Below are 11,449 nucleotides of genomic sequence, written 5' to 3' on the forward strand. Positions count from 1 at the left end.
CATTGTTAACTTCCTTTTAATGATTTGTTTACACAAAACATAAGGGCAGTGAAAACACAATAGGAGAAATGACAAGTGAGAAAGAATTACATTATGTCAATAACCAACTTATGATTTTGAAAAAAATTAATTAATTTGTCATTCATGAGAAAAATAGCAAACCAAAACTAAACCATAAATTTAAAGTAATTACAGGTTATGGGATCATTAACTGGCAACCTAGTATCTGGAACCTTCCAAAAACTAGTTATGTTCCATGACTAATTACAGGTACTTAAAATGAGTGACAAAAGTAATTCCCGGGCCGAGTGGGGATATTTCCAACCATCTTTGAGCTACAGCACTGTAAAAGTTTTGTTATTTCTCAGCTCATAATTTTGGGTAGATAAGCAATTTTCTCAATTTCTTTACTTGAGTTACATACAGAAAGTGGGGAAAAAATATCAAAGTATTTTTCAACTCAATTGTTTTCTTTTTTTTTTACTGTACCATTAAAAATTATCAGAAGGCACAGTAAGTCCCCGCTTAACGCTGCCCAGGACAACATCTTTTCGTTTTAACATTGCTACTGTTTAGATACCCATGATTACGACAACGTTGTTTTAAGACCAGAGATTCATTATAACATTGTCACCCAGCACAGACTACTAAGGTATGGCACGCTACGCTCTCCCACGAAGTATCCCCAAGCTTTCTCCCATCTTTGTTAAGCTTCTACAGCGTATGTACGTACTTAAGTGTTCTTGCTATAAATACTGTATCCAATCACAATGACTACCAAGCACCCATCAAGAGTTAGTGATGCTAGTGTTGTGAAGTAGCAATGCAAGACCATTAGCCTTGTTACGAAAATGGAGGTTTTAAACGGTTTTGAGAAAGATGAACATGCTGTGGACATTAGTGTAGCGTTAGGCCTAACTCCCACAACTGTGGGTATTATCCGGACCAGCTCAGACAAGATTAATGCTAATGCTGGAAGTGGTACTTCTACCGGTACAACAAAGACAAGTCGTGCTCGAAGTTCTGTGATTGAGAAGATGCTGGCTATGTGGAAGCTGGGAAATGTAACTACAGTACTTTACCATTTCTTATGGGGGAAAATCAATTCCGTTAACGTTGTGGTTTACAGGAACATAATCATGACATTAAGCTGGGACTTCCTGTATAAAGTTTTACAGATCTACAGGTTTACATCCTTGAAGCTGTGTGGAGAAGTCAAAGGACTCACAGCAGAGAACAGTTGCCGATACAAATATCAGAGGCAACTGCAAAACAGTTCATTAACCCAACTTGTATTATTTTTTGCCCTTTTAAGGCTTTCATTATAACTGTACGTGTATTATTTATATGCTTCCGTTATTAGCAGTTTATAGGCCTACAATTTTAAGTTTTAATGTTAGTGCACAAGCAAAACCACTTTTATGGCCGAATTTAGTGATCTGAAAAGAGGCTTCACAGCCAGTTAAGAGGGTTTACTGTACATTTTAGGCCTCGCCCTAAAAAAAAACCTCAGGCAACCCCCAAGTCCCAATCGTGCTGGATAAATGGTCCCATACCTGTACACTTTTCCAGTTAACAATTGTTATATTCATGGGAAAAATAATTATAATGCATTCCCAAAACTCCATTTCCTTAAAATTAATTTGCTCTCCATTTAGCAAAATTCTTTCATCAAATTATTAATTTCCACCTTTCCAAAACCTGCATCACCAATGCATTGTAATAAATTATCTGTGGGGGAAGTATTGTAACAATGTCAGGAGTTTCCCGCCAAGTTCGAGCGAATAGAAATGTCTTGGGTCTGCCTTCAGCCAATGAGGAAGCCTATGAGGCATGTTGTCATGAAGCTGTCCCTCTGTGCCACCCAGTTTGAAAAAGCCTGTGTGTTTGGTCAGTTAAATGTGTGTGTCGTGAGTGTCACCACCTCGAATGGCGGCTAAAATGCCGGTACATTATTAGGTTGATCAGTATCCCGAAATGTATTGCTAGTCAGATGACCCTGGTCAACAAGCTAGGAAGATAGGTTTATTGTTTTGAAGTATAATTGTCAAACCCTCATATTAAGTATTCAATAAGTACAGTAACCATTAATACAAGTCCTAATTCATCCCTCTCTTAAGAAAGGGAGTTATAAATGTCTTGGTATTATGCAGTAACATATAATAACTCCCATATCTATCCTGTTAAGTGTTGTATTGCAGTACACAGCTATCCACCATCTCGGCCTCCCCTTGATGCGAGAACCGACTGACCCCCCAATCTTCCCTCAGTCCCCTCCACTCCAGCCACCATAACCTTCCTCATCTCACTAGTCTTACAAGTATAATAAACAAAGAAGAAAATAGGAGATAATAGAATTAAGAAATGTAAGAAGTAGAAATAAGTAAATATAAGAAAAAGGAACAAACAGATAATTTGTTACAGCATCAACTTCCTCACACAAGGCTCATATACACCCAAAACACAAAATTCACATTATCAACTTTTATTTTCCTAAACTAAGATTTCTTCACTTGTTCCAAAAAATATATAATTTTATTTCCAAAAAAAAAAAAAGGAAAATATTATTGTCAACCTTGTACAGTATATGAAATTTTATAGAAGAAAATTAACTGATGAAACAAAAAAATAATACATTCTTAGTCAGAAAAAAAAACTCCGGGAAAGTAAGTTATCAAATTCTTCTCCAGATAACTAATAAAGCCGCAGTTTTTTGAAGAATCTTGTTAGGAAAGTTAGCAATACGTAATTTGCTTATGCAAGCTCCTTAATTTCCTCGTCCACGCATGAAATTAGGTCCTTCAGTTTGATCCACTGTGTTGGACTCAGTGAAATACCTGCAATGAGACAAATTTCAGAATACCTGTACTGTATTCAATCAAAAATTACAAGAATTACTGGTAACTCAATTTACAAGTACTCTAATTAATAAATTCAAAGCCAAGCATTAACCAAATTTTTACAGCGCATAGAACATGACTACTACCACCTAGTAATTCAATAAAATTGACTTATTGACTAACACCTGTACATACAATCCACTAGGTAATGACAATCCACATTCCTTATCAAGGTGGGTGGGGATCCTACACTTTCCAAACCGAGAAAAAGGGTTAAATAAGAACTTTGACATGAGAACAGGGATGAGAGGGATCTTCTTGTCTGTGGTTGTTCAATGGTATGAATGGATAGAATGTGGGAAATTAAGACAAGTGAGGCTGGTGGAAATGGACAGTGGGATATAGCCAGTGGCATCACATCTTTCTGGATAATGCAGTGCTGTGTGCATTATGAACATACATACATACTGCAAAAGATTGTAAATGACAATGTTGGTAAAAAGAAATTAAAGTTAATGATGTGAACAGTACTGAAACAGTATCTAAGAGGAAGGAGTCTAATACAGTGGACTTTGGCGTACTATATAGGAAGTTAAGTAAACTGAAATATTAACTTGCTTTAAAGAAGGTCACTGGACTAGGTTTGAACATTCAAATATGAGAATATTGCAAACAAATATATAGTGTATTTGAAGTAAATCAAGTAAAGAACAACAGGAAGGAGATACTGAGTTGGGAGGTATAAATAAGGGAAGGACTGAGCTTACAAGGTGACAGGTAGAAGTGAAATACAGGTTTGGAAGGAAACGGTCTTCTAAAATCCAAGGAACAGAAAGGAGTTACACGAAAGCTATCTAGGGTTAACAAAGGATAATTCAATTCTTCCATTAATTTCTTTCACTATTTTCAATTTACCTCAAGAAAAAATATGAGGTTTTTCTTTCAATATTCTAATAACTACTTACAAAAGCTAAATACATATACTGTACTGGTATTGTATTAATATTTAGTTCTCACCTTTCTTTCCTGGAAGAAACTTTCCATCCTTTTCATAGAACTCACGAATATCAACAAACACTTTGCCCCTAAACTGTCGGATCGAGACACGCTTGTTTCCCTCTAACTGAAAGTAGCCTTCACCATTGTCATTTGTGAGACGAAGTGAAGCACTTGAGGCACCTGATTTTGGCATCTTTGGTGGTGGTTCATATTTCTGTAATAAAAAAATAAAGTTTAAATCACCATCTCCATCTAGTAGAAAAATCTTTAACACTTTCCACATTGAACACATTTTTGTCAACATTTGCATAGCTGATACAGTAGAGTACCGTCAACCCTCACTTTACGCGGTTAATTCAACCAACAGGGTACCACGGAAAGTGAGAAACGCGGAAAGTGAACAACATAACATATGGGATTAATTGAAATAGAGACCGGGCCGACCCCCAAACTCCACTTTTTGACGACACACAACTATGTTGTAGTAAAGATATTATCTTAACTTTATGATGGTATGCACACACAATTAATAAGAGAAATATCAATAATATTAGTTTTTTTAACACTTACATTAGTAGAAAAGATGGCTGGGCACACGGGGATGAGGGGTTGGTTCCGAGGCAGAGGGCAGATTATTGGCCCTCACCTGTATCACTTGTATCAATTGTATCACTATCCACCACAGAGGCTTGCAGGGCCTCTTTGTCAAACCCCTCAAAGTCCATATAAGTCCATATCCTCACTATAATTATCACTATCACTGACTTGGGCCGGCTGTGGTGGGTGGCGGGTGAAGAACTCGGTAATGTTTTGATGACTGGGCGACCGTGTGGCACCCTGCTCGCACCACTTACACAACATGGCGGATGGCGGGAGAGATGGCGGGAGGTTTGGATCCAAAAATGGCGCGGCTCGCCAGCCGCTCTCTGCGTAAAGGGGTACACGCACCGCGGAATGTGAGCATTCCTGTTTCGGCAGGGTACCGGGTAAACGTGGAAACGCGGAATGTGGGACCGCGTAAAGCGAGGGTTGACTGTACAGGAAAAAATCTAGCTTAAGAATTTCTATACTGTATTTCCAGCTACTGTATCTGTAAGCATCACCACCACTGCACAAAAACTTCAAATACCAAAGAATTATGGATGATGGTTTCCTGTCAAACCAATCAAATAATTGATTTGCAAATGGATACAGTATACTGTATGCGATACAGTATACTATATGCGATACAGTAATAGGGAAAAATTTATCTTCAGTGCCACTAAGTCTCCTCTTCATGACTATCAACTGACTTCTCCATTCACACACTAGCAGCCTTACCCATTCACCAACCATAAACTACTAGCCTTACCCCTTCACTGTTCAGAATTTTTAAGCTTTCTTGAACATTCAATATTAATTTATGACGAATTTCATTTGCCAAAAAAATTGTGTGTGTGTGTGTGTATATATATATATATATATATATATATATATATATATATATATATATATATATATATATATATATATATATATATATATATATATATATATATATATATATATATATATATATCCTGTAGATGTTTAAGATTCTAACAAGGATCATTTGTTGAAGACTATTACCTACCAACACAATGACCAAAATGCACTGAGCAGCGGTTGCATTAAAACAATGTAAAATTTAACTACAGTACAGTGATGCTGCAATATGAAGAAAAAATCCATTAGTTTATAGAGGTCAATCAGCTTCAATTTATGTATATACAGTACTATCTCATTAAACACAAAACAAAAGGATATTTAAGGATAAACTTACAGCTTCAGAGCTTGAATCTGAATCGGATTCACTTTTGTCACTTGGGGGTCTCTTGTTCTTTTGCTTACCCATTCTGGCAGTGTCTTTGCCTCTTGCCATACTAGAAGAAAATCATGTGCAACACTTATTTTAGTAACCATCATAAAATATTAAGGTACAAGAAATTTAAGAAATATAAATTTCACAATTATAGGTAAATTTGTAGAAATACAGATTGCCAAGACAAATGAGGATGCTTTAAAAGCTTATAGATTCAAAAACTCCAACAAGAGAATCCATTATTAACTCACAACTTTCTGTCAATTGTTGACAATCGGTGATTCAGCACCCACTATCAGCACTCGCAACCTGACCAGGAGAACACAATGTTGAATTCACTGTGTTCACACATTCTTAAAATTTCCTGAAATTTCTTGCCATTTCTGACTAATTTAGCCAGACTAAATGAACATTACACACAAAAAAGGGCTTCTTCCCAGGATAAGTAAATAAAATGTCTGGAAAGGCCTATCCCAATTAATATTTTTATTTATTTATTCTAAGGATATAGGTTTTCCAATTGGTTTTGGCATTAACCCTAACTAAATTTCAGTTAAATTATACAATACAGTACTGTGCAGCATGCTGTAAAGGTAGATACAAGCTTTCACCTAACTGTGGAAACAATTGTACTGCATGGGATTCATGGCTATAGCAAAGCTATGGTACAGCTAAATACAAGAGATTAAAAATGCACCATTACATTTTTACTCATCTGAACCTTTATTCTCCTACCTTTCTCCTAATGAACTTTGCCCTTAGTAAGGGTAACCCTCATTTTAATGCACAAAATGCAAAAGGAAAGATCAAACAAGAGATTTGGGCAAATCTATTACTCTTTGCTAAAAAATAAACAATTACCTGTACTGTACTTGAAATGCTGTTAGTTACAGGACAGGAAAACACCGAGGCAGAAAATTGCAAACAGTGCAAGTCTGGAGTGCAGTATACTGTAATTGAGCTTTGGAAGGCAGAAGTTTGACAAAATATAATTTGAACCGAAGTGTCATGGGCCCTCCCAGATGCCCTCAAAGACTGGCTGAGGGTGCATAATGGTTAGGATAAGGATGAAGCTCTAGCTACTATGTGGTTAATGTAATTAATATAAAAAAAATTAAAAAATGTGAAATCGATAAAAATCCATTTTGATAAGACCAAAAGGCAAAACACTTCTATCCCCTTGACAATTCTGGCCCAAAAGAAGTTAAACCCAGAAAAGGGATAGAATTTGCACACTGAATTAACAAGTCACTCACTGAGTTGTCATATTCAGCACCATTTCATCAATTGATGTGATCAAAGGGTATGAATAGACCAAACTCGGACACTAAGACATCTTTCTTTATAGGGTAGGTTAACCTGGAACCTTGATCTTAATTACAGTACTACTACCAAAGGCAATACAGTGTACACTGTGTACAGTACTGTTCTCTGGTACTGGGGTTCGAGTTAACAAGAACTTCAAATATTTTTCATATACAGTATTATATATCTTTATTAACTCAAGAACATCCCAATTCTCATTACAGGGGGTCCCTTGGTTATGAACGGGTTCTGTTCAAGAGGACGTTCGTAAGTCCGATTTGTACGCAAGTCAAAACATGCTATATGCATACTGTACCAACAAAACAATGTTTAGAATCCCCCTATATCATAACCTAAGTCCTTATATACATCTAAAACCACTTAATTTAAGACAAAATACAGCAAATGAAAGAAAAAATAAGTCGTCATCAGGTAAATAAAATACGTACAGTACAGTACTGTAAATTTCAAGCTTAACCCCGTTCGTATTGGCAGGCGTTCGTAAATTGGGGACCTCCTGTATCTTGTTTCCCATTGTTCTTCGAAATGAATACACTCCATCCACCCGGAGACGTCAAGTGTGGCAGCCGAGATTAAAAAATCTCGGCAACAGTACCAATGTACTTCAGTGTAGTGTACAGTAAACCCTTGCCATTCGCTCATTTGTAATTCGTGATTTTGACGATTTGCCGTAAGCAGTTGGTGGCTAGATTGCGAGCCTTTGCTCGCAGCACGAGTCACCCCCACACATCTCGTGTTGTACTCTCAATATTTTAGTGTTTTTGTGAAATGGCCCCTAAAAGACTGCCTAGTGTCAGTGTTGCTAGTGGAGTGAAATTTAAAAGGCAGAAATTAGTGAGGAGCCTGACAAAGTTTTATTATTAGTTAAGTTAAAAGAGGGGACGAGCTGCGGCGACTGGTCAGTTGTTTGGTATAGGTATACAGTAGTGCACTAAGGTAGTTTTAGTTGTTATTCACGGTTTTGCCAATTCCCGCCATTTCTTGGAACCCATCCCTCACAAATACTGAACAGTACAATACTATATTGTGCAATTGGTACCCAAAAGATTCTATCATTCTGTAGCTTGCAAGTAGCAAAATATTCTTAAAATCTGCAATTTTTCTTTCATAAAATGAAGAAAACTAACCAACCTAACCTAAAATACCAAAATGATTTCCTATTCTATTCAGTCCTTTTTCGTAAACCACCCATCCCCTTTTAACGATTTTTTCTCTTTCCATTTAATAGAGATCTTCGAGAAACGAAAGAATGAACTTGAATTTAGTGGGGCATTCCAAAAACAAGCGCGATATTCGAGATTTATTTGTTGTAATAATCACAAATTTTTCCAAGTCCCAATTTGATGTTATGGTGACAGGCAATGTTGCTCTCGTTTACATAATGTGCATCCATTGCTCTTATTTGGAAAACAATGAACCAATTACGGTTGACCTTTCACATCTGGCTAAGTAGGAAACGACCAATTAGGTTAGGACGTGGCCTGTTAGTACGTACACCTAGTTTAGTTTCAACCTTTTCCCATGAAAAAAAATTTTTTCACTAGTTTTCTTTGCTTTTTAGATTCTGACAGTTTTGGTGAAAATCATTCGTTTTCAGTACAAACTTAGACAGTGTCCACTACGAAACAGTAAAATTGCATCATTTTTATACTCGTTTACTAAACTAATGAAAAAAAAAATGATCACGAGAAGATTCGTCGAGCTCGAGGCGAGAGTATGGTGGAGCTCAAAACAATACTTGGATACACCCCATTTTGTTACCGACCCGGTTCGTCACCAAAACTCCATTTCGTTACAAATATCAAATCCATCTCTTGACCACTAACAGTCGCTGGTATTAGGGATAAATTGTAATTTATTATTTTACACGAATAGAAATTATACATGTATACAAACGAGAAGTATTGTATTATACAGTACATTAATATTAATTATTTGATAAAGAAAACAATTCAACATTGGTAAACAAAATACAGAACAAATGAAGGCGATTTGGCACCAACGCACAAATCACCGAGCAACGAGATGATTGCAGGCGTATTGACAATATTTTTATTTTCGGCTTTAATAAATCTTCTTGGTGTATTTTTATTATTTTCTAGGTCAATATGCGGAAAATATCATCAGGGATCTGAATATCTTGTCATATATGGTTAGATATAGAAACAAAAATTTTCTTCTATAACGTTTCCTTCGGATACGAGGCATAGTGAAGATATAACTTACCTTAAGTGAGGCTTTGCTAGGGTGTCTCTTATTACAATACGTACCATGTATAGCGTTCTGCACGATACGGACACTCCGATTTACATTTTGGACACTTTACAGATGACGCAATAACACCGTCAGCCCTAAAAATATAAGTGGCTGCTCCATTCTCCAAAACAGGGTGAATAACATGCCGGTCAGCCAATGTAACACCCTTCTCAAACATTATCCATCTTGAAACTGATCGGGAATAAAAAATTACGCTCACTGGCAATCGAGTATTATGTCGCAAACACTCACGCGGATTCGCACACACAACTGACAAAAAAATACTCCCACCGATTGGCTAATTTTATTCTTAAAAAAAAAAAAAAATTTCGAACTATAAATTTCTGACGGAAACGTTATAGAAGAAATAATTTATTATTTTTTTCTCCAACCATATATGGATCAATATTTATATCCCTGGTGATATTTTCCGAGTATTGACCATTTTCTATCTCAAACAAGTTATTTTCGTGTATATATTACTTTTATCCTCTTCATCACTGGTCGGCTCGTTAGCCGCTTGGGCAATCGGTTACGTCTCTTAAGAACTGTTGGCAAGTACTGTGTATGCACTGGCTCCAGTGTTTATCTAGTCTGAGCAAAAGCTAAAATCATGCACATGAAAAGCAAATCATGACAAACAAGTCTAATCTCTGGAAGTTGTGGGATGAATATGAAGAAAAAATATCACCACTTCTAATTTCCTAAAAAAAATTGTCTTCTGCCAAGCTTGCATGACTAAGTTTTAGTCTTTCACATATTGTTTATGTTAGGTGGTTGCAGGAGTATTTTTTTTTTTCGTTTTAGTCAAATTGTAAGTGAGATGCTTGCATGAGTAATAACGTTTTTATTTTAGTCTTTAATAAATTGTCTTAGCGAGATGCTTGCATGATCCAATGCCTTGTTAATGCCGAGGCATAATTTCGGAATACAATTTTGTAAACCAAGTGTTCCGATTAAACATTGGTAAATATTTTCACAAACCACCGAGCAGGGAGATGATTGCAGGAGTATTAACAAGGTTTTGATTTTTAATTTTCGTCTAATAATTAATTTTTTTTTTTACCATTTTCTATCCCAAGCAAGTTATTTTCGTGTATATATTGATGGGAATGAACGCAGTGACGAAACGGATAAAGATAAAGCAGTGATGACCAAACGGTTTAAAAATAGTGGTGACGAAACGGGCTGGTGACGAAACGGGCAGACCCCCCACCCCAATACTTACACCTCATAATTTCCTCTACCAAGACATAACGCAATGCTGCTTCTACCACACACACTTAATGTCCATCTGTCTGATAATTCAACTTATCACAAGTGCCATATTCTTAGACTTAAAAAGAGTACTGGAGCAAACCAGTGTTACTGGAGTCGATGAAAAATAAAACTCCGTTTCAATACAAACTGTACTGTACTATGTAAGGTGTACCTTATTTACGCTATGCAATGCAGTATAATACAATAAGTGTATGTATTCTTACCAGTGTAATACTCTGAAACTAATTCTTCCCTGTAAAAATGTGGACACTGCAGGTACTGCTTCTAATGTCGAACTAAGAGTTACTGAAGGTCCAATCCAATGGCGGCACGCGGTACGAGAGCTGAGCAGGAAGACGCGGGAGAGGACAGGCGCGGGAAGTGATACCACCAATAATGTAGTCTTCATATGTTGTAGTATGAAACTTTCAGGGATTTTTTGTCTGAAAAATTTATTGAATTATATAATATATATAATTTTTATATTGGTAAGACACATGACATTAGGCTCAGTACTTATTTTTGAGAAGTATATAGCACGCATTAGATGTCAAGAAGAATTTTGTAATATGCAAGTTATATTTTAACGGTATTTGTCAAATATATAAGTTTAAGATAATTCTTAAATTGTATGTTAAATTATTAAGTTCTTATTAAGCTGATTTAATTTTCTTAAACGGGTTAATAATTTTAAGAGTTGACAAAACTGTCCTCAGAATGGTTTCTGAAAACAATAAAGGTAACCAAAAAACTCATGCTACGTATAAATATTCAAGTATTTGCTTTTATTTTCTATGTAGACATTACTTCTCACCAAAGGTACTTTGTTCAACAGAAGTCTTGACTCGTTGATAATTACAGTATGTATTGCTGTTTCAACAACTGAAGTGTTGAAGCGCTTGTTAGTAATTGCAAATTTACAATAGCT

At 36.1% G+C, this 11,449-nt stretch overlaps 1 protein-coding gene across 2 annotated transcripts; it reads right to left on the reverse strand.

Moving 5' to 3' along the window:
- Positions 1 to 10,945, reverse strand: LOC121878561 (RNA polymerase II transcriptional coactivator-like). 2 transcript variants are annotated; one of them, XM_042384891.1, is made up of 4 exons: positions 10,746 to 10,945; positions 5,641 to 5,740; positions 3,858 to 4,053; positions 1 to 2,837 (listed from the first exon to the last, which is right to left on the reverse strand). In XM_042384891.1, exons 1-4 carry the CDS (start codon positions 10,928 to 10,930, stop codon positions 2,755 to 2,757), a joined length of 564 nt encoding a protein of 187 aa, XP_042240825.1. In that variant the 5' UTR covers positions 10,931 to 10,945; the 3' UTR covers positions 1 to 2,754. The 2 variants fall into 2 exon arrangements, 1 of the variants encoding a protein (XP_042240825.1); XR_006091178.1 differs by lacking the exon at positions 1 to 2,837 and adding an exon at positions 5,931 to 5,988 and having other exon boundaries at positions 4,012 to 4,053; positions 10,746 to 10,883.
- Between the last annotated feature and the right edge of the window lie 504 nt (positions 10,946 to 11,449).

Source organism: Homarus americanus, unplaced genomic scaffold (genome assembly GCF_018991925.1).
Source record: "Homarus americanus isolate GMGI-L3 unplaced genomic scaffold, GMGI_Hamer_2.0 scaffold41027, whole genome shotgun sequence".
Classification (NCBI taxonomy): Eukaryota; Metazoa; Arthropoda; class Malacostraca; order Decapoda; family Nephropidae; genus Homarus; species Homarus americanus.